Source organism: Tetrahymena thermophila (assembly GCF_000189635.1).
Source record: "Tetrahymena thermophila SB210 genomic scaffold scf_8254810, whole genome shotgun sequence".
NCBI lineage: Eukaryota > Ciliophora > Oligohymenophorea > Hymenostomatida > Tetrahymenidae > Tetrahymena > Tetrahymena thermophila.
This window is the reverse complement of record NW_002476566.1, coordinates 6,313-30,050: the sequence shown is the minus strand read 5'-3', so window position 1 is coordinate 30,050 and position 23,738 is coordinate 6,313. Positions and strand designations below refer to the sequence as shown.

At 20.8% G+C, this 23,738-nt stretch overlaps 6 protein-coding genes across 6 annotated transcripts in view; 2 read left to right on the top strand and 4 right to left on the bottom strand. All coding sequences in view use genetic code 6, as the record gives it.

Moving 5' to 3' along the window:
- Window positions 1-965: 965 nt before the first annotated feature.
- Window positions 966-3,338, bottom strand: TTHERM_01270180 (transmembrane protein, putative; the record flags this gene model as incomplete). The annotated part of the gene is made up of 3 exons (XM_001007858.2): window positions 966-1,070; window positions 1,136-1,349; window positions 1,633-3,338. 3 exons carry the CDS (start codon window positions 3,336-3,338, stop codon window positions 966-968), a joined length of 2,025 nt encoding a protein of 674 aa, XP_001007858.2.
- A 1,442-nt stretch (window positions 3,339-4,780) lies between these two features.
- On the top strand, window positions 4,781-5,044 carry TTHERM_01270170 (hypothetical protein; the record flags this gene model as incomplete). Its single annotated transcript, XM_001007857.1, has 1 exon — window positions 4,781-5,044. One exon carries the CDS (start codon window positions 4,781-4,783, stop codon window positions 5,042-5,044), a length of 264 nt encoding a protein of 87 aa, XP_001007857.1.
- A 4,367-nt stretch (window positions 5,045-9,411) lies between these two features.
- Window positions 9,412-11,273, bottom strand: TTHERM_01270160 (transmembrane protein, putative; the record flags this gene model as incomplete). Its single annotated transcript, XM_001007856.2, has 2 exons — window positions 9,412-9,470; window positions 9,635-11,273. The coding sequence occupies 2 exons, from the start codon at window positions 11,271-11,273 to the stop codon at window positions 9,412-9,414; spliced, it is 1,698 nt and encodes a 565-aa protein (XP_001007856.2).
- Window positions 11,274-12,431: 1,158 nt separating this feature from the next.
- On the top strand, window positions 12,432-12,735 carry TTHERM_01270150 (hypothetical protein; the record flags this gene model as incomplete). The annotated part of the gene is made up of 2 exons (XM_001007855.1): window positions 12,432-12,661; window positions 12,687-12,735. The coding sequence occupies 2 exons, from the start codon at window positions 12,432-12,434 to the stop codon at window positions 12,733-12,735; spliced, it is 279 nt and encodes a 92-aa protein (XP_001007855.1).
- Window positions 12,736-14,292: 1,557 nt separating this feature from the next.
- TTHERM_01270140 (transmembrane protein, putative) lies at window positions 14,293-18,894 on the bottom strand (the record flags this gene model as incomplete). Its single annotated transcript, XM_001007854.2, has 5 exons — window positions 14,293-15,047; window positions 15,102-16,048; window positions 16,448-16,667; window positions 16,768-16,791; window positions 16,953-18,894. 5 exons carry the CDS (start codon window positions 18,892-18,894, stop codon window positions 14,293-14,295), a joined length of 3,888 nt encoding a protein of 1,295 aa, XP_001007854.2.
- A 3,416-nt stretch (window positions 18,895-22,310) lies between these two features.
- The window catches only part of TTHERM_01269140 (transmembrane protein, putative), a gene marked incomplete at both ends in the record, with an annotated part of 2,571 nt that continues 1,143 nt past the window's right edge, over window positions 22,311-23,738 (bottom strand). The window contains 3 exons of the mRNA XM_001007853.3: window positions 22,311-22,375; window positions 22,531-22,850; window positions 22,993-23,738. The exon at window positions 22,993-23,738 is cut by the window's right edge and continues 1,143 nt beyond it. Of these exons, the coding sequence (XP_001007853.3) occupies window positions 22,311-22,375; window positions 22,531-22,850; window positions 22,993-23,738 (1,131 nt within the window). The remainder of the gene's footprint in view (window positions 22,376-22,530; window positions 22,851-22,992) is intronic.

Below are 23,738 nucleotides of genomic sequence, written 5' to 3'. Positions count from 1 at the left end.
AAGCTATTTAGTAATCCTTTTTATAGAGAACTTTTGCCTACAGTGCTGCACTAATTTTAAAGAAAATCTCCATTTTGATATTATGTATAGTTTGAAATAGTATCACAAGCATTTCCTTTATAAACATTCAACAAGAAATTATTAAATATATCTTTATTGTAAATATTTTTTTATTCTATTTTTTTTAAGTTATCTTAAATTAAATCTGGTAATTGATTAACTTGTTGAGTCATTTAATTTAACATATTTTAAAATGTCTAAATTGAAATTGATTGCTAAGATGGTAAAAGAAAAGCTGTTGCTAGGCCTTGTCTAGCTCTAAGTGAATTCAATATAAAGAAGTAAGATTAGCAAACTGCATCTATATTTATTTAAAAATAACTTTCCAAATATATTTCAAAAAAAAGATAAAAAACTTACTGTTAAAGTTGAAGATTATTTATGAGTTATCAATAAATTGATTCACTAAAATTTAATTTGTTATAGGAAATACTGAAACTAAACCAAATAAACATATTAATCCTGATATTAAATATTTTAATGAGTATCTTAAATGTGAAGTTCTGCTTATATTTAATTTTTTTTCTAGGTGAATTGAACCAGTTTAAAGTAATTTGTTTAATTAAATTTTATTATTTTGGTTTTCAAAGTTGAATTTCGATTATTGTAATTAATTCTATTTATCAGATTCTTAAAAAATGTAAATTTATTCAGTCAAATCTTATAAAAGTAATTTTAGACTCTCTCTGTCGAAAGTAGCTAAGAGTTCTAGATTTCTTTGTTATTTAATTTTTACTATAATATAAGTTGGGATAGCACTAATTAGGCAAAAGAAACTGGCAAATAATGTAATATAAAGCTAAAAAAGGCTTTAAGTTTGAATTTAACTAAGCTAATTTGCATATTGATCATTCATTTAAGAAAATATAACTTATACTTAATCATTTAAGGCTTAATAATTTATTTCATTTTATTGTTTAATTATTCCCGTTGAATCTTTTTCTGAGACAAAATAATATATTCCATAAGTCTACATCATCATAGAATACAGCATTGAAAAATTAAATAATCTAAAAGTAGATTTATTATCAATTAAATTTTAAGGAATGTACTAATTTTGTATGATCTTAAATACTTCAATATTAGGATTTGTATTGTTATATAAAAGACGAAGATATTGTTTGCTTAAACTGATTCTAGAGTTATTTTATTCGCTGAGTATTTCAATAAAAGCTTCATTTTAAGAAGTAGGAGTTGAAAGCATTTAATATCTATTGAGTAAAATGATGTTCCTCTCAGAAAGAGCATAGCTGAATTGAACATTTACCATATAAATCCAATTTATGTACCTGAAATTATCTCTTTGGGTTATTAAACTTTAAGAAAAATCTAAGAAATGATATAAAGTTATCCCCAAGATTAATAAAATACAGACAATTCCAAGTAAATTAATAACTTTTAGATATTTAATTTGATTACTTTAATTAATAAAATCAAATAGTTGCCTAAATATTTTTAAAAAAAAGTGAAATTAAATAAAAGAGTAAAGCAGAGTTAGTTATAAAAATAAATGTTGGTATTTATTTTGATTAATAACAAAAAATTTTAATAATTAAATTAAAAAATATTTACTTGTTTTGAACGCTTTTAGTTGATGAAGTAACAGATTAAATTTCTTAATTAATTTATTTATAATTATCTATAAAACTAAAAAACATTTTTTTTGGTTTTTTTGCTAATTTTGTTTCATTCTTTAATTACAATTATTAATTGTCTACACTTTATTTGCTTTTTATTTAGCCCGATTATTTATTTATTTTATTTGAGCAAGCATTTTAATTTTAATTAATGAAATCTTATTTGATTATATTTTAGTTTTCAAAGTAAATTTTGTTAATATTTCCATCATAGTCTAAAGTATTACCCGAACTAAAAAAATTAATAAGCAAATTATTGTTACTATTTTCTACCTTTTTATCATTAAATAAGTTTATTTCATTCGTGTTGAACTCATTAAAAGAGTTTAATTTTTGTATAAAATCTACTCTTTAATCTGATTATGAAAATTCTTTTTTATCATTATAACAAAAATTGATCTAATTTTCTGTTTTAGCTTATGAATTGCAATATTATCTTTATTCCAAATTGAAATTCTAAAATAATAAATTTTATTAATTTGTTTGCTTATCTTTATCAATTGATTCAGGTTGTACATCAATAAAAGATACCTTTGTTTAACATTTAGACAGTTCATTAAAATCGTTATATTCAATTAGCCTTGAAATGTTATTAATAGTACTGTTTTAATATTGCTAAATGTATGTTGTTGACTCATTTCTTTCATTTTACAGTTTAAATTTGATGTAGTTTTTATTATCATCTTAAGGTAAATCTAATTAATCGAAAGTAATTTATGAGACTTCTTATTTCAAATTATTTTTGTAATTCTAATCAAATTTTAATTCTATACCAGTTATATCTTTGATTTACTTTTGATATAAGTTGATACAATTAATCTTATTATTCATACTGTTCACTTGGCTATAGCTTTCGATAACCATGTTAACAAATTAAGCTAACTTTGTATTGATCACTTAAAAAGATACAGTTATTAAATACATTTATGAGTCAATTAAGCTATTTAAAAAATTCTGGTCTCTTAAATTAGGCTTCATCAAGGCTTCTGTTTTTGTTAAAGGTTTAATCATGATAGTTTCAATTTTTTTTATTTATTACAATTCAGTTAATTTAACTAAATCATTTATAATTGGAACAAAACTGTCCATTCTAATTACATTTAAATTCTATTCACCAAAATTTTCTATGATAAATTCTTCTTTAAATTATTTACTCATAATTTTTATTATGGATGGGTCTTAGTAATCTAAAACATTATAAATTTAATCATCATGAATAAAATTTGCTTAAATAGCTAATCCGAAATCCTCTGAGTTTACACTTTGACTTTATAGCTTCACTTAAAAAGGTTGAGAAAAACCTTGATTATTTCTGATAACAAAAAGAGGTATTTCAATTATATTGTTTTTATTTGATATTAAATCTTAAGCAATTTGTTAAATAACCTTGCTGTAAAGTTTTTTTTCTAAAATGTTTGAAGGAAGAACCTATAAAATAGATTGACCAATCATTTATGGTGTAAAACCAAGTGAATTCAAAAAAGTTTAATTTGCTTTTTTAATCACTCCAAAAGAATTTTCAAGAAGAGAAATAAATGCTATGCTGCTTGATTCAATTTAAGCATGCTTATTATTATTATTATTATTATTTAATTTCTCTTGTTTTTAATAAAATGTGGAAAAGAATTTCTGATTGCTCATAAAAATATCAAATTTTAAGCAAATATTTTTAATATCTTAATCATTACTATTCAATTTTAACTAACAATTGATCAATTCTTTTAATTTATTTATCTATTCTCTGTATTAAGTAATTAGCATATAAATGTCATTAATATCAATATAACTCAATGTTAAATTTTAAATAATAATTTAATACATTTATAAGCAATTAAGATATTTTTGGTTTATTATTTTTATTTTTTATTAGCTCTCTAAAATTTCGTAGATGTTTAATAAATTGTGATCCTTTTTATTTTTTTGAATGCTAAAATGTTATTAAGCATTTGCGCATCTTTTTAGTGCCTCAATCTTTTGCTAATCTTTCCAACTAAGTTTTATACTTTTATTTAAGCTAATGTTGATTAGTTTTATTAATGAAAGAGACTAGTATTAATACGTAGTAGAGAGAAGAGCTAAGTAAGAAAAATCAAGATTATTTAATCTGTCTTTTATTTTTTTTTAATCTATTTCATTTTAATAAATTTTCATTACTTTACGAATAACTTTTAAGTTAAAGATAATTTAAATATTTTCTTTTTCACATTATCCTTCATCAAACTCCTTCGTTTTTTTCTTCAATTTCTTTTAAAAATTAAAAAAATAAAATTATTTTTATTAAAATGAACAAGAAATTATTTATTAAAAAAATACATTTTGCTATGATGAGGTCATTTTTTTTGAATTTTGATCTTGCATTTTAACGCATTGATTTTCTTAATAATAAATGTACTAAGAAAATAAAATAGTAGAATTTTCTTGATTAGAAAAGACTAATTTTTATTTCAAATTATTGATAAGTTATCTACAAAAAATATCCAATTATTAACTTTTATCAAGGAATATCATTCTGAGTATAGTGGAATTTGTTATTTAATAATTAATTGAATTAGACTCTAAATTTATATAATTATTTATTTATATTGAAACAGTATTCCCTAACTTAAAACTTAATGGCATTAAAATGATAACAGTAAAAAGTATTAAGTCTTTTTAAAAACCATTTAGATGAAAGAAGATAAGCGAAATAGACAAAAACAATTTAAAAAAGCTTAAGATAATCAGCCATCTGTATATATTCATGTTTAGATAGTTATGGCTCTTAAAATAGATTAACAATTTAATAAAATTAATCGTTATTGAAAAGACATTAATACTTTAAATACCTAAAAAGCTACTGCCTATACAAAGGATAAAGTCTAAAACAAATTCAGTTAAATTCAAGAGAGAATCTTTCTTTTATAGAATATCTTCATTTGAAAAAGAATAATCATAATCAAGAGATACTATAAGTAATCCTATTTAAAAATTAAAAAATATTGATGCAATTTTAAAGAAATACATTCAAATTAAACACTTTACCTATTGCAAAAGTGAGAGAAATATTTATTAGAGAAAGCAATTATTGATAGGATAAGAGCGATATGTAAAAAGATGGTAGAGCAATCAAATATGAATAGCTCTAAAACATAAAAGACATGCCATCTAAAAAACCTTCTTTAATTCTACCAGAGAAATAAGCAGAGAAAAATAAAACGCAAGCAGTAAAACAGTTAATAAAAAAGAATATTTTAGTAACTAAAAATATTTAGTTTTATTAATTCTCAGCTATTTCCTTCAAAAAGAAAGTATAACCAATAAAACTTGAAAATGTTTTTTAATCTGAAGCTAATTCATTGTATGTCTGATTATCAATTTAAAGCTAAACTAGTACAATTTAATGAAAGCAAAAAATTATAACTGAGTAATAAGGATTTCTTTTGCTTTACTTCACTAACTAATAAAGATCCTAAACATAGTAAGATTTAAATCTCTATACCAATGAATGCATTTTTTATAACCTAAATTCTTTATGTGATAAATGTTTATTAAAAATTGCAAAAACCTAAGTATGATAATCTTTTTATTTATTAATTTTTTAGTTTCCTTGGGATTTTAATTTAAATTAATGTCATTTTCCATTTTTAGAAAAAATAATACATGAAATTATTAAAATTTATGATCAGTAATCATTAAAAAATACAAAAAATTATAAATTTATCTTAAAAAAAAGTTATTATTCATTCATCATTCAACCACTATCAGAGCTCTCTCTCTCTTGATTTCTATCAGTTATAAATATATTTAAAAATTAACTTTTTTTTTTTTCGATAATAAGTTTTGCGATTAAGAGCAAATCGTTATTTGACAAAGAATAGTTGCTCAATTTAAAGTTTAAAATACTTTTTAAATATTACATTTTAAATTTTTGAAAAAAAAATCAAAGTTAAGTAAAATCAAATGATTATAGAAGATATATCTTTAAGAAAAAAAGGATTTTTCAGAAAGTGTAATTTAAAAATAATTATGGTAAAGTAAATTAAGCTTACACAATTTACTCTATTTTTTAAAAAGTAGAAAAGATGTATTATTTTTAATAACTACTTTACACATTTTAATTGAATATTTAGCTAATTAAATAAAAAGATAACATTTTATGGAATTAAAAATAATATGGAAGTATGTATCTCTTGGATCCATTTTAAAAACTCTAGAAAAAGTTTTTTCAAGATTAAATTACTAAAGAAAATTTAATTTTTGTTTTTTATATGTAATTAGATTTGTTAATTTGCTAACGTATATATTAACATTATATCTATCTATATAAAAATTAATTCATTAATTAAAAGAAAATGATTCAGTAAATATAAACATTATTTAGATAAATTATCATGAATTTACACAAATACTTTTTACATAATTCTTATAATTAATTTATAAATTTATTAATTTTATTGTTAGTCTAATTTACTCTTTTTTTATAAAAGATTTTTTTAGTTAAATTATATCAACGTTTTCATTATATTTTAACTTTATTTCCAAATTTAAAATTATTGAATATGGTTTAAATTTGAAAGTTAAATTTTATTATTTTATTTAATTAGACTCTAAATTTTTTGTCTTTTTGATTAAATTCTATTTTATTTTAGATTATATTTGTATATGAATAAAATACTTTTTTTTTAATTGTAACTCAAAATAATAATAATATTTTATCCATTCTGATTAAAATTTAAAACTTAATTTTGTTTAAAATAAAAATAAATAAATAAAATTAATTATATTTATAATATTATTTCAATTTAAATTAATTAACAATTAATTACTCTTAACTATTTCCTTAATAAAGATTTATAATAAAAATAGTATGAAAATTAGTAAATTTAGTTTTATAAATTTAAAGATTTTCTACTTTTTGAAACGAAATAAAGTTTACTAAAATATAAAATAATAGTAATAATTATTATTATTTGTAAGAAAACTGGTATCATATTTCAATCTAACAAATAATCAATTATTTAATATTAAATCAAAGTATTTAAAACATAATTTTGCTAAAATCAAAAATAATTTTTAATAGATTATTTTATCTATTAAAAAATAAATATAATTAATATCAATTCACAATATTTTTGAATATAAATATATTTATAATTAATTTTCATTAAAAAATATTTATTTTAAAAATCATAAAATATAGCAAATTTAGTTTTGTACTTTTAAAGATTTCTACTTTATTGAAACAAAATAAAGCTCAGTAAATTATAAAATAATAATTATTATTACTAATTATAAGAAAGACACAAAGAAATATAAGTAAATAAAATATTCATTTAACTAACATGAAGTGAACAAAAACTTGCATGATTGATTCATTATTAATTTTTTCTTAAAAAAGACATAATATATGTATTTTTTAATATAGAATATGAAGGAATTATATCTATCAGTTGCTTTGTAGAAAAAATAATTTTGTTTAAATTTCTAAAATAAAAGTGCTAGCTAATTATAAAAACTATAATCACAAAGCATATTTAAATTGAAACCAAAATGATCATGATATTCTCATAGTAATTGTATAATTAAAGATTTTAATCTTAAAAGAAACGCATGAGATATTCATGTGCTTTTTACAATTCTATTTTGAATTAAAACTATTTGTAAGCTGGGATATTCTGATTATACTTGTTGAAACTCTTCTAAAAGCTGGTAGCATTTTAACTGAATGCAAATGATAAATAGTCATTGTAAATACTAGTAAAGAATAAAATACCATTAAGCAATCCTTTTTAAAGAGATCCTTTACCAGCAGTATTACACATTTGATATAAAAAGTCTCCACCCTAATATTATGTGTAATTAGACATCGTATCACAAGCATTTCCAGTATAAATATTTATTAAATAATCATTTAAAGACTATTAATTGTAAATATTTCCATTACTTAATTTTTACAAATTTTCTTAAATTAAATTAGGTAGTTAATTAATCTATTCAGTGGTTTTATTAAATTTGCTTTAAAAGCTTGATATTGGAGTCAAAAACGATAAAGAAGGAAGCAAAAATGCTATTGCTAACCCTTGTCTGTTCCTCAAAGAATTATATATAGCAAATGATGACTCGCAAACTACATCTTTAAAATATTATAAAATATTTAATATAAAAAAGAAAAAGTTTAACTTACTATTAAAATTGAAGATGATTTTTGAATTTTCTATAAATTTATTTACTAAAATGTAATTTGAAATAGGATAAATAGAAATCAAACTAAAAATCAAAATCAATCCAAAAATAAAGAACTTTAATGAATATTTCAAGGATGAAGTTCTGCTGATATTTAACTTTTTTTCTATGTAAACTGGCGTTATTTGATTTAATTTAGAAATATGCCTTTCTTCTAAAGATGAATAGCTTGATTTTGAATTATCCATTTTACTTTTTCCTTTTTCTGTTTTTTCTTAGGGAAATAAGAGCTAAGAATTTAAATCTATTAAGATATCCTTAAGAATCTATCTATCTAAAGTAGCAAAAAGCTCAAGAATTTTCTGCTACTGTATTTTTGTTATAACGTAACTTGGAATAAGGCTTACCAAACAAAATAAAGTAACTAATATTGTGGCATAAAGTTGTAAAATATTTTAACTTTAAATTTAGTTAAGCTCATCAAGGTACTTGCTACTGATTTGTGCGAATATGGATTAAACTAAATCATTAATTGAAGAGTAATTTATTCCATTCTAATTTTTAATTATTTCATTTGGATCCAAATTTGATACAAAATAAAATATTCCATAAGTTTATAAAAGCATAGCATATAATAAGGACATTTAGTACTAATCTGAATCCTCACTATTATGAAAAATATTTTATTCTATGTATTGGTTCTATATAATGTTAAATATTTGTATGTTAGGATTAGTATTGTTGTAGAGAAACTATAAGTATTATTTACTAAGCTTAATCCTTGATTCATTTTATTCATTCAATAACTAATTAAACATTTATTATTAGGCTGGAGGAGTTAATAAAAGATTGTTCTAGTTCATTATAATAATATTTCTCTCTGAAAGTGCATAGCTAAATTGCGTATTTACCATGTAGATATAATCAATATATTTGAAATTCTCTCTTTAAGATGTCAAATTATAAATAAAAATATAAAATCCGTAAACATTTATTATTAAAATTGATAAAAAGGATATTAGAGCAAATAATCTCACAATTTTGAGGTATCTTGCTTATTTTTTCTAATTTATCAGCTTAAATAGCTCTCTTTTGTTAAAAAAAATTTTTATTTAATAAATTTTAATATATATCCATAAAAAATAAAAATATTTTTGAAATTTAATTTTCCTTTTAGTTTTAATAAAATTGAGTTTATTTCAAAAAATATCAAAGACCAAATTAAAAAATTTTATTTGCCATTTCAATAATTTTTAAGGTAGAATATTTTTTAGGTTTTACTTAATGAGGATTTTAGGATTTTTTATTTAAAAATTATGATAAAGTAAAATATATTTACTTGTTCTCTACTAATTAGCTTGATGAAGAAGCTGAATTGATGTCTTAGTTTTTTAAAAATTAGTTCTATTATTATTAAATTTCTTATCGGGTTGTTTGATTTTTTTATCCTTTTTCTTAATTATGCTGAAAAAAGTTGGATTAATTATTTATTATAAATTAATTTATAGTGGATCGCTTATTATTACTGAGGATATTTTAGTAAAAAGAAAAATCATTATTATTTTAAGATTGATGCATTATATCTTCTTTTTCTCTAATTATCATTATGCTCTATTATTTTTTTTAATTTAAAATCTGACTTTCATTTTTTGAATTTATAATTTATCTTTATTTAGTAAAGTCTTCAAACAACTTCTAGCTCTCAAATGGTAATTAACTTTAATCATATTTTGATTCACAGTAAAAATCAGTAAATTAATTATTTTAAATTTAACTTAACTTAATATCGATTTTGGATTCTTTGTTATAATTGCCAAAATTCTTTTCTTTAGATTTAAGTTAGCTTTAATCTTCTTTATAATTGCTATTATTTTTTAATCTTGAGTCTCTACTATCTTTTTATCTATATGAAAAGTAAGTATTTTGTAATTCTTCTGTTTAACCTATTTCTGAATAATTTAATTATGCATCTATCAATGATCTATTAGTTTATGACATTTGTACATCATTATCATTGCGATATCTCTAGCTTGTTAAATAGTTAACTGTGCTAGTTTAAAGATTTTAAATTATTGTTGCTAATTCTATTTGGTCATTTTCTTGGTTATTATTTTAATCATACAATTTTTCATGAAGAAATTAATTGTTTTTAAATAAACGATTATTATTTACGGGTTCTTCATATTCTTAATTAAAGAGATTTAAATTCAAAGAGATTCCACAAATTTCTTTAATCTACTCCTGATATTACTAAATTAAATTAATATTATCAGCATAATTCTATATCTGCACATAATTATCTATAATCATTATAACAAAAGATGTTATTTTTGTTTTAATTATCTGAAAATTAACTGTTATTTTATATAATTCCTAATATTTTAGGGAATTTAAGAAATTTAAATCATTTAAATTTGGCAAATATTTTTCATTAGTTTTCATCTAAGGTTTAATCAAAATTGTTTCAAATCTTTTATTTTTATTTTCAATCTCACATTTTTTAACCAAACCATCAATTATAGGGATAAATTATTCCATTCTGATTTTTTTTAAATTTTAAGGATCAAATTTTGCATTTATAAATTTTTCTTTGAAGGCTTCACTAAGCACCTTAACTTCAGATAAATCATTATAATCTAAGACTATATAAATTTTATTATCTTAGATTGGTTATGCCCAAATAGTTAGTCCGAAATCTTCATTGTTTAGTAATTGGCTTTGTATTTTAACATGAAATGGCTAGGAAAATCCATTGCTATTTCTTGCTATAAAGAGAGGAATATCTAAAATATCATTATAGAAATATAAGTATTCCTCAGCTATAATTGAACTAAGTTTATTTTATTACATATTTTAGATAAGATTTAAAGGAAATATTTATTATAGAGGTTTGTTAATCATCTAAGATTTTTTTGAAAAACCAAGTGTTTTCAAAAAACACTTATTAATACTTTTAACAACACCAAATGAATTTTCAAGCAGTGAAACAAAAGCTATACAACTAGATTTATTATAGAAATGTTTATATTTTTATTTTATAGTCATTTGTCTATTCATCTTTTGATAGTATTAAGCGAGTTCGTTTTTATGCAGTAAGTAGAAGTCAAATTTTAAGCAAAGGTTTTCTAGACTTTAATCGTTGCTGTTGTATCTTAACTAATTAATAATTTAATCCTTTAAACTGTTTCTCTCTTCTCTATATTATTCCATAAGCAAGAATATTTCATTTATGTCTATAAAATTAAAAGAAAGCTTTTTGATGATATCTTAGTATTACTTTAAGCATTGGTTATATCTGAAATTTATTTTTTTAATTTATTTTTAAAATTCTAAAATTTTTTAAATCTAAAACGAATCCTTTTCCTTTTTAATTATGTTATTATTCAATTTTGAGTATTAATTAATTAGTTTCATTATTACTACTAATTTTTGTTAATCCTTCAAGCTTAGTTTGATATTTTTATTTTAGTTAATATTTAATACTTATAAATATGATAGACACGAATTTTGGTACTTTGTAGCAAGAAGAGTCAAGTAAGAAAAATCAACAATGCTTAGACTTTCTAACTAGCTTTTTTGATCAATAGCTTCTTTATAGATTTTAGATAAATATTTAATTGTCTAGATATTAAGAGCAGATTGAAAAGTATATTTGTTCATTTCTTCTACATTAGATTGTGAACTTTTTTTTTTCTACTTATTTTATTAAAAAATATTTTTATTTTACTTTAAATATTTTTTATTAATTATTATGTAATAAATAAGTGAGAGTTGTAAATTTAAAATTTAGCTAATATTTTTTTACTAAATTTTCATATTAATTATTAATTTGAATAAAATAATTTAAATATTGGCAATAATTATAAATAATTTTTGATCACCTATTTATTTTTTTAATTTTTAATTTTTCAATAAATTTAGTTTTTAAAAATGTTTTTTGTTGTTGTATGTTTAAATAAATTTATCAATAAATAAAAATCATAGAATGAACAATAAAAAATAATACTAATAAAATTATGGGAAATTTGATATTATATTAAATAAAAATTTTACTTTTTGATGCTATTTATTGATTTAGTTATTGTTTTAGCTTTTTATGTCTTTTTCATCTAATACTTTCTGATTTTGAGAATAGTAAAGTTGTTAAGAGAAAAATATTGTTGAATTCTATTAAGAAGCAAATATTAATTTTTATGTTGCGTTATTAACTACTTATCTACAAAAAATATCTAATAATTAGTTTTTATCATTCATAATAAATCTAAATAAACTAAAATTTGATATTTAATCCATATTTGAAGTGCATTCTAAATTAATGTAATTGTACCATTACATTTTAATCATTTTCCCTATTTTAAAAGACAAAGGCAGTAAAACTATCCACATAAGAAAGAGCAAATCTTTGCTTTACTCAAATAATTAATAAACTATCAATGTAATTGCTATAAATATTCTAAATAACATAATTAAAGTTACTTTTCGCATAACATCTAATTCATATAGATATGACTCTTTAAAATAATAATTATTTTAATTAGATTAATAAATAGCGAAGTACAAATGATAGTATAAATGCTAAAAAAAGAGCTACAGACACAAACTATCAGATCTAAGATAAACTCTAAGTTGTTTAACTGGGAATCTTTCTTTTGCAATATATCTTCATTTTAAAATGAGTAATCATAATCTAAAGACACTAACAGTGATCCTAATAAAATTTAGCAAAAAAATATTTTATTTAAAAATAAACTATTAAATAAGCAAGAATTTACCAATTATAATTGTGAGAAATACATTTAATGGTGATAAATATTTCTACTATTATAGTAGAGAGATGTAAAACGAAGGGATTGCTATCAAGAATTAATAGCTTTGAAATATCTAAGAAAATATATAAAAACGCTCTTTATTAATTCTACTTTGAAATAAAGCAGTAAAAATAAAGGGAGTTAAGCAGATGCAATTAATTCCAAAAAATATCTACTCAGTTAATATAATCTCGCTCTAAGACTTAACTGCTAATTCTTTTAAAAAAAACAAATATCCAACGAACTGTGAAAATAATTTTTTGTCAGATGCTAATTCGTTGTAAGTTTAATTATCTATTTGAAGCTAGATCAACATTATCTATTAGATACAAAAAATAGCTATTGATAATTGATTATTTCTTTTACTTTGCTAGAATAACTCGTAAATATCATTAATGTAAAAAGATTTTAATCCATTTAAGAAAGATTTGACTTGTTTATGGCCTATTGATTTAAATTAAAGATGTTTATTCATTACTAAAATGATGTTTTATTGTTATTTTATTCGGCTTTTATTTACTTTTTATCCTAAATATTATTTGTATTTTGATTAATTTTTTGTATTATTTTAAGTAGAGATTTTACAAAATTTTATTAATTATATCATTAATTTTGTATGTAATTTTAATAATTTTGAATGAATCATACTATAACTTTTAGCATGAGCATTCAAAAAAAATATTACAATTTAAGCATTTATTCATTTATTCATTTAACAGATAATTGTTTTATGTTTCTAAATCAATATAGACATAATACTATTGATATAAGCCACTCCACTCCTATTTATAACTAAGATATTTGAATAAAAACAATAATTTACAAAAACTTTTAAATAAAAAATACCCGTTAGCATTTTTTCAATAATAAATGCACTGAATTTAAGTTTCTATTTAAAAATGAATAGTTTTTGATTAAATTTAAATGAAAATTTCATACAAATAAAAGTATGAAATAAAAAGTATTGTATTTGTTTTAATAAATTGACATTTATAAAATATACAAATTAGCATAAACCCTATCTTAATTTGTTCATCATAATAGCTAAACTTTATAAAGTAAAACCTGCCAAACTTGGCACCCATAAACTGAATGCTTATTAATAACATGTAACATTTTTTATCCAAAATTCAATTATATATGCGCCTGGTTAAAGTAGGTTTTGCTTTATTTATTTTTATAAAATTTATAAACATTTTTACAGAAATAAGTATGGGAGAGTAATCAATATGTCTAAAAAAAATTTTGTGATTTTTACATTAAGGATGGTCATTTATCTTTTTTATAAAAATTATTACTTTGTAAGATGAACACCATAGGTATATTTGCTGTACTCATAGCTCTATTTTTGCAATAAATATTATCTTATCTATTTTCTTATATCATCTATTAAAAAATATTATGAGAATCATAAAAAAATAAAATTTTCCTTTTTCTGCTTAAAACTATGTTAAATAACACATTTCTATAAAAAGAATTTTAAATTAATAAAATAATTTAAAAATATAAAATAAAAAAAATAAAATATCAATTTGAAAGAAAAATAAATGAAAAATATAAATTACAATAATAATTTTAAATTAAATAATACAGTTGTAAAAAACATAAATATTTAATAAAAATCTTCACTTATTTTATCTTAAAAATGACATTATATATGTATTTTTTATAATGGTTTATGATGGAAAAATATCTAGTAATTATTTAGTAGAAAATATAATTCTGTTTACATTTTTAAAATATGAGTACCAGCTGATGACAAATAATAATACCAGAAAGCATATTTAGATAGTAGCTGATATTATTATGATTTGTTCATAGTAATTATAGAGTTGAAGATTTTAGTCTTAAAAAAATTTCATGAGAGATTCATGAGCTTTTTACAATTCTATCCTCAATAAAAATTAATCGTAAGCTGGTATATTCTAATTATACACATTAAAACCCTATTTAAAGTCAGAAGCATTTTCAGCAAAAGCAAAAGATAAAAAGTCTTTGTATATATTAATAAAAAATACAATTGCATTTAGTAATCCTTTTTAAAGAGTCCCTTAGCTTACACTGCCACATTAAGTATATTAAAAGTCTTAATTCTAATATAAGGTGTAATTTTACATTGTATCACATGCGTTAGCTGTATAAATATTAACGAGATAATCTTTAAAAATTTATTAATTGTAAAGATTTGCATTAGTCACATTTTCTAAATTTTCTTTTATTAATTTAGGTAGTGAGAAAATTTAATCAGCTGTTTGATTTAAATTATTTTAGAAAGTTGATATAGGAAGAGACTACCATTATGGTAATAAAAATGCAGTTACTAAACCATATCTATTTCTTAGTGAATTATAGATAGCAAAAGATGTATCACAAATAGCACCTAGAAATTATTGTTTTATAGTGATAAAATAGAAAATAAATGAAAAAATTTTACTGTTAAAGTTGAATATGATAGTTGAGTTATTAATAAACTTGCTAATTAGGATATAATTTAGAGTAGGATATACACAAATCAATAAAAAAACCACAATCAATCCAAAAATAAAGAATTTTAATGAGTATTTCAAAGAAGAAGTTCTGCTGATATTTAATTTTTTTTCAATATAAATAGGAATTGAATGGTTTTTCTTTGAAATTTATACTTCCTCAAGAGTAGAATAGCTTGAATTTGAATTATCAAACTTCTTTTTTCCTACGTTTCCTTTGTAACATTATATCTGATAGCTTAAATCCATTAAAATATCTTTAAGATACTCCCTATCTAATGTTGCAAATAGCTCTAGTATCTTTTGCTACTAAATTTTTGTTAAAATGTAACTTGGAATAAGACTTATCAAGCAAAAAAAAGTGACTAGTATTGTGACATAGAGTTGTAAAATATTTTAACTTTAAATTTAATTAAGTTGATCAAGATATTTGCTATTAATCTGTGAGAATATTGATTAAACTTGGTTATTTAATGCTCCATAATTTTCTCCATTCTATTATTTAATTTAACCATTTGGATCTAAATCAGAAGCAACATAAAAAATTCCATAATCCTACATAAGCATGGCATACAACATATGCATTTAATACTTATCTGAATGCACTTTGCTGTAAAAAATTTTTTAAAGGATATCCTAATTTAAAACAATATTAAAAAGTTGTATCTAAGGATTTGTATTGTTGTAAAGATAAAGCAAATATTATTTGCTTAGATTAATTCTTGACTTTTAGTCATTTATTTATAACTGAGTGAATTCTTGCAACTAAGATGGTGGAGTTTAGAGCAAATTATATTCATTTAATAAATAGTTGTTTTTCTCTGAAAGAGCATAACTGAATTGTACATTTATCATGTAAACCCAATTTATATATTTAAAATTCTCTCGTTAAAATCTTAAACTATAGATAAATATATAAAATCCATAAACAGTTATAGATAAAATTGAAACCAGAGAAAGAAAAGCAAATAATTTCACAAATTTAAGGAATTTTAGTTTTATTTTCTAATTTATAAGTTCAAGCAGCTATCTATATTAATAAAATAAATTATAATTAAGTTTATATAGATATTTTTTTAAAACAAACAATCCTTGATTTTGTATTTAAACAATTTATAAAAAATTTTCCTTTTAATCAACTATCATTTAAATTCCCCCACTCCCTCTTTTTTTAAATAGCTAGTTAAAATTTTTTTTGCATTTTTGAAATATGTGTAGGTAGGTGTCTAAATTGATGGGGATTGACAAAATATTATAAATGCTTAAAATAATGATAAAAAAATTAATTATTTACTTATCTTCAAAACTCTTACTTGAAGAAGAAACAGATTAGATTTCTTAGTTTTTTTAGGCTTAGTTTTTATGTTATACAAATTATGTTTAGCTTTTTTTCTCAATTGTAGTATCATCTTCTTAATTAGCTAAATTTTATTAGACTAAAATATTTTAATTTTATTATAGATTTTCAAATGAAAACTCATTGCTATTTAAACCTTAGATCATTTAATCAACACCTTCTTATAAATTTTTAGTAATTTGCTTCTTAAATTATTGCATTTGATAAGCTTATTTGGAATTAATCTTTTCATTTTATTATTATTAACTAATATTTACTTGCATCTTCTAGAATTTTTATGCCTTTTGTTTTTTTTAATGAAAATTCCTAATTTTTTTAATATCACTATTCATTTATTCATTTTTTGTTTTTTTAATATCAATATTTTCTTTTGTTTTTACAATAGTATTTAAAATGAATTAACTTGTGTCCATATTATTTTCATTATTTAATAAATTATTACTCATATTTGTGTTTTATATTTAATATTAGGCTTAAGAAAATTAAGTATTAATAGCTTCATTAGTTGGCTCTATTTCTATGTATTTTTATTAATCATTAAACGATCCATTAATTTTGGAAATTTACAAATCATTCAATACACTATCTTCACAATACTTCTAAATAGTCTAATAGTTAACTGTGTTAATTAAATTTTATATCATCGTTTTAAATTCATTTTAATCTGACTCTTGTCTAAGGGTAGTTAATATATTTGTATCTTCTAAAATTGGATCTTAATAGAATTGGCTTTTTGTGGGTTTAAAAAATTTATCATCATTATTTTCTTCATTTGTTGGATTAAATTCCAAGGAAATACCACAAATTTCTTAAATTTGTTTCTAATATTGTTGAATTAGAAAAACCTTTTCCTTAAAATACTATTTTTATGAGTAGCTTTCAATAATCATATTAACAAAAGATGCTATTTTTGTTTTAACTATTTAAAACTTGACAATTATGCTATATATTTCCTGATATTTTAAGGAGTTTAAAAAATTTGGATGTCTTAAATCATAGCTTTCTGATCTCAATTAAGATCTAATGAGTAAAGTTTCAAATCTTTTATTTTAGTTTTCTGTATCACATTTTTTAACAAAATAATTTATTATTGGTATAAAGTTTTCCATTCTGATATTTTTTAAATTCTGCACATCAAACTTTTAATTAATGAATTTATCTTTGAAAATTTGACTTAGAGCCTTTACTGAAGAGGGATCATTGTAATCTAAGACAAGATAAATGTTATCATCTTGGATTGGATTTGCCCAAATAGCTAATCCAAAATCCTCATCATTTATTTTTTGACTTTGAACTTTAACTTAAAAGGGCTAGGAATATCCAAGATTATTTCTAGCTATAAAAAGTGGTATATCTAAAATATCATTATATAAATATAAGAATTCCTCTGTAATAATAGAACTAATCATTGTTTCGTTTTTATTTTCAATAAGGTTTAAAGGAAATATTTACGAAATAGATTTACCAACAACTTGCTATTTAATTTAAAAACCAAGAGTTTTCAAAAATCCTTTATTTACATTCTTAATTACACCAAATTAATTATCTAGAAGTGAAATAAAAGCTAGGCAACTCTTTTTGTTGTAAAATTATTTTTAGTTTTATATAATTACTTATTATTCATTGATATTTTAAGTGTATAAAGATAGTTGTTTTCTATGAATTAGATGCTAATCAAATTTACAACATATGTTTTATAGAACTTCATTTTGGCTGTTTTATTTTAATTGACTAATAATTAAATCTTTTAAAATATTTCTTTGTTCTCTATAAAATTTCATAAGCAAGTAAGCTTCATCGATATCAATAAAATTTAATGAGAGCTTTTTGACAACTTCTTAATACTACTTCAAGCACTCGAAGTATTTGTAATTTATTTTTTTAATTTACTTTTCAAATTCTAAAACTTGCTTAATCTAAAAATAATTATTTTCTTTGTTGATGATATTGTTATTCAATATAGATTTTTAGTCTACCAATCTGAGAATTGTTAATATTTTTTGTTCATCCTTCCAACTCAGTTTGATATTTTTATTTTTATAGATGTTTAAAATTTGTAAATAGGATTAGCAAGAATTTTGATACCTCGTTGCAAGAAGAGTTAAATAAGAAAAATTTAAGATATCTATTTTTTCTTTTATTCCATTAAAGTCTATTGTTTTTTTATAGATATCTGCTATATTTTTTATCATCTAGATGTTATTAGCTTATTCAAGATTATATTTTTTACAAATCTAATCTTCTTCATCAGAAATATTCCTCAACAACTTTTTTTATTAAATGAATTTTATTGAAATAGTTTTTTTTTCATAATATAATAAATAAAATATTGAGTCAACTCTTGTCCAAACGTCACCTCCCCCTAATCCAATTTTTTTAGTCATATAGGAGGTGATTAATGAATAGGATTAGGGGAGGTGATTTTGAGGCAATAGTTTACCAAATGTTTTGTTAAATTAAGATTTACTTTTTATTTACTTTCTTATTCTTTATCATAAGTTTTTTGTGGATCCTCTGAATTATATATTTGTTAAGAAAAGAATACTGTTGTACTTTATTAACAGGTATATTACTTTCTTTCTTTTCCATCATTAATGACTTGTCTGCAAAATGAGTCAATTAATTAGGATTTCTCATTTATTATAAATTTGAATAGATTGAAACTCCCTATTTAATCTGAAGTTGAAGTAAATTCTAAATTAATAAAGTTGTACCATTCATAGAAAATGGTGCTTCCAAATTTGAATGATAATGGTATCAAAATTATCCATAGCAAAAAAAGTACATCGCTACCTAAATTGCATAATGAATACATCATCAGTGAAATAGGCATTAAACTTCTAAACAGCGCTAGTTCAATCTATAATTTACATAACATCTTATTAAAGTAGATATGGCTCTTTAAAATAATAAATAATTTAAGTAAATTTATCATGATAGAAGCATAAATTAGCACATACTTGCTAAAAAATTAGCTGCAGGCACACATAATCAAATCTAATTAAAATTCTGCATTATTTAGTTGTGAATCTTTCTTTTATAGAATATCTTCACCTTAAAATGAATAATCATAATCCAAAGATACTAAAAATGATCCTAATTATTTTTTGATAAAAATTGGATTTAAAAAGAAAATAATAATGCATTTACCTAATACAGCAGTTAGTAACATATTAAAAAAAGAGATATATTGATGCTATTATGAAAGAGACATATAGAATGAAGGTAGAGCTATCAAAAATGAGTAGTTTTAAAATATTTAAGAAAATAAAGAGAATAGCTCTTTATTAATTCTACTTTTGAAAATAGATGCGAAAACTAACAAGTTTAGAAGAATTGAATTTAAAACAGTAAATACTTAAACAGCTACAGTTATCAAAGTCTAAGAATTGTTTGTAAACTCCTTTAAGAAAAACAAATAACCTATAAATCGTGAAAATACTTTTTTATCGCATGCTAAATTATCATATGTTATATTATCTACTTAAAGTTGGATAAGCATCATCTAGTATAAAGCAAAAATTATGAACGAAAACAACTTATTCCTTTTGCTTCGCTTTACAACCTCATACACATCATTAACATATAATAATTTTATTCTATAAATTATTGAGGAAGTTATATTTTTATTAAAATAATTTATTTTAAACTTCTAATTCATTTCTTAAATTTTCTTTTATGCTATTGATAATGTATTTTTTGAATGCCTTCAATCCTCTTATCAAATAATTTTTAAATTTAGATTTCTTTTATTTTTAATAACAAAAGAAGAATTTAACAGATAGAAAGCATCAAAAGCATAATTAAATAATTCAAATTTACTAATTTTTATTTATTCCAAAAAATTTTAATTTGAATGAGCAATACTAAGGCAGGTATTAATTTTTAAACAAAAAGCAAAATAACTTAATATTAAACTTGAATATACTCATAATGTAATAAATAATTTAATAAAATATAAAATTTACTGTTTTTATTGGATTTGAATTATGTTGTTTACTAAATAATTTTTTTAATGCTATTATTTAATTAATTAGCATGAATACAACATTTTAATAAAAATTATTACATTCAATTAAAAAACAAAATGTTTGAAGAAATTAAACACATTTAGAGCAGTTTGAATTAAAGATTTGTTTATAAAGAGCAAAAACAAACCATATTTTTTATTTATTGAATATTAAATTTTATATTTTTTGAAGTATTTTTAAAGCTCAAAAATTAAAATAGTTTTGTTCATAAGTTAAAGCTCAGTAACTAAGCTTGTTTTAAAGATTTTATGTTAAATATTTTTTATTTTAAAATACTAAAAGAAAAAGTTAATAATAGTTAAAGAGTAAGAAATTGCTTATGAGTTTTTTTATAGTTAATTTAATTCATAATTTAAGAATATTAATTAATTTGTAAATAATTAAATTAATAACTAAATATACAAGCAAACAATAATCTATCTACAAATAAATTATCAATCGCGCAAATTTAAATATGACATAACATATGTATTTTAAATTAAATATTATTATGGTAATATATTCAATAGCTGCTTTGTTGAGAAAATTTGATCATTTATACTTTTAAAGTAGTAAGACCAACTTACTATAAATATTATTATTACAAGGCATATTTAAATAATAACTAGAATGATGCTAAGATTCTCATAAAAATTGTAAAGTTATAAATTTTATTCTTAAAAGAAGTTTAAAAGGTACTCAAACTATTTGGATAATTCTATTTTAAACTAAAATTATTTTATTGCAAGAACATTTTTGTTATAGTTATTAAAATATGTTTAAAAAGTGGCTGCATTTTGACTAAAAGCAAAAGAATAATAGTCTTTAAAAATACTAAAGAAGAACACAATACCATTAAGAAGACCTGATTTAAGTGAGCCCTTACCGACAGTATTGCATTAATCAAACAAAAAATCTCCATTTTGATATTAAGTGTATTTATTAATAGTATCACAAGCGTTATTAGTAAATACATTAGTCAAAAAATCATCAAATATTTCTTAATTATGTAAACTTGTTGAACCTATTTTCTGTATGTTTTCTTTTAGTAAGTTAGGTAATTCATTTATCTAAATGGAAAGCTAATTTAGAATTCCTTGATAAGTTTAAATAGATAGAACTTATTATTAAGGTATTAAAAATGCCATAGCAAGGCCTTATCTAGCTCTTAATGAGTTTAATACTGCAAAATAAGAAGCACAGACAACATCTTTTTATTAATAAATAAATGAATGAAAATAATTTTAAATTATGAAAAAATTAAAAACTTACTGTTAAAATTGTAAATAACCATAGAATTATCAATAAATTATTTCACAATAAAATAATTTATTATTGGATAAATTGTTGTTAAGCAAAATATTAAAATTAATACCACTATTAATTTCTTTAAAGAGTATTTTAAAGAAGAAGTTTTACTAATATTTAATTTTTTTTCAGAGTTAGCAAGAAGATTTTAAAATTAACCATTAGAAATGTTATTTTAGTATTTAATAAAATTTTACTTTTGATCAATTGAGTAAAATTATAGTTAATTAGCTATCTGATCAAGAATATTTTTCAACTATAACTTATCAAAAGTTGCAAAGAGTTCTAAAATTTATTACTATTTTTTTTTAGAGAAGATATAACTTGGTATGACGCTAATCAAAAAAAGAAGCATGATAAAGGTAATAACATATAATTAAATAAGACTTTGACTTTTAATGGATGAAAGTTAATTTTAATAGTCATCATTCATCTGAGAAAAAACAGATTGAACTTGTTCATTTAAAGCTGGGTAGTTTATCTCATTTTATTTTTTTATTATTCCTAAAGGATCTTTGTTAGAAACGAAATAAAATATCCCAAAAATCTATAAGAGTATTGAATATATCATTGAAAGATTTTACTATTAGGATATAGTATTGCTTTGAAATATATTTTAAATGATGTAATTATTTTAAATAATATTAAAAACTTCTAAATCTTTGTTAGTATTATTATAAAGTAAATTCATCTGTTGTTTACTCAGAGATATCCTAGATTAATTTTATTCATTTAAGAGATCCATGAAAGTTTAGTATTGAGCAGCTGGCGTAGATAAAAGGTTGTATTAGTTTAGCAAAATAATATTACGCTCTGAAAGGGAATAACTAATTTATACGTTAATCATATAAATCCAGTTAATGTATTTGAAGTTTTCTCTTTAAGAAACTAAGCTTGTAAGAAAATTAAAAAATGCTAACAATGTCAAAGATAGAATAGCTAAAGCTGATAATATTCCGAAAACATTTATTATTTTAAGATATCTCATCTGATTTTTTTTGTGTATATTTTCAAAAACTTATCTTTTTAAATTAAAAAAATATAAATTAATTAAATATTTATATATATAGAGAATTTCAGAATTTTAAATGCCCTTATTATTAAATACATAAAAATAAATTTTAAATAAAAAATGAAAAAAATATTTAAATAAAAATTATTTACCGTGTTTATACACTGCTTGAGGAAGAAGATATAGATTAAATATCAATATTCTATTATTATAATTTATTTACCTCTTATGTTTAAAAACTTTTATTTGATTATTTTTATTCTTTAACTTTCTTCTCATTGATTTTTTGCATTTATGTTTTTTTTGTTAATGGAGATGTTATTGTTTAAATTAAGCCGCGCTTACTAGATAGTGGAGCAATATCAGTTATGTATTTTTAAATCTAAGAAGTTAAATTGTCTTATCCAGCATCCATGCTTGTCTGAACATTTTCAAGATTTGCTTCTTCAAATTAGCTAAAATTAAATTTGTCATTCTAATTTAAAATTGACTATTTCTCAGCCAATTTCTAAGTTTTAATCTTACTAAATGATTAGAATTCTTGATTTTAGCTAATTTATGCAAAGTTTTAGAATTTTGAATTTAATTCTGCCGATTCTTCTAATTAAACATTTATTTACTACATTTAAAGTGCTACTGGACTCGCAAGCATAAATTCATAATTTTATCTTGGAGAGTTACTTGTGAATGTAGTTACTTTATTCTATTTTACTTTTTTTAATTCACTGATGTTATTCTTGAGAGCTTATCCATTTTATTTATACATAGAATTTTAGTTTATTGTTACACTATTGAGGATTTAAGTTAATGTTGATTGTTCATTTTATAAGCTTAAATTATTTGCAAATTAAAAAAAACTTCTATATTATGATGATTCATTATTTTCTTATTAATTTTA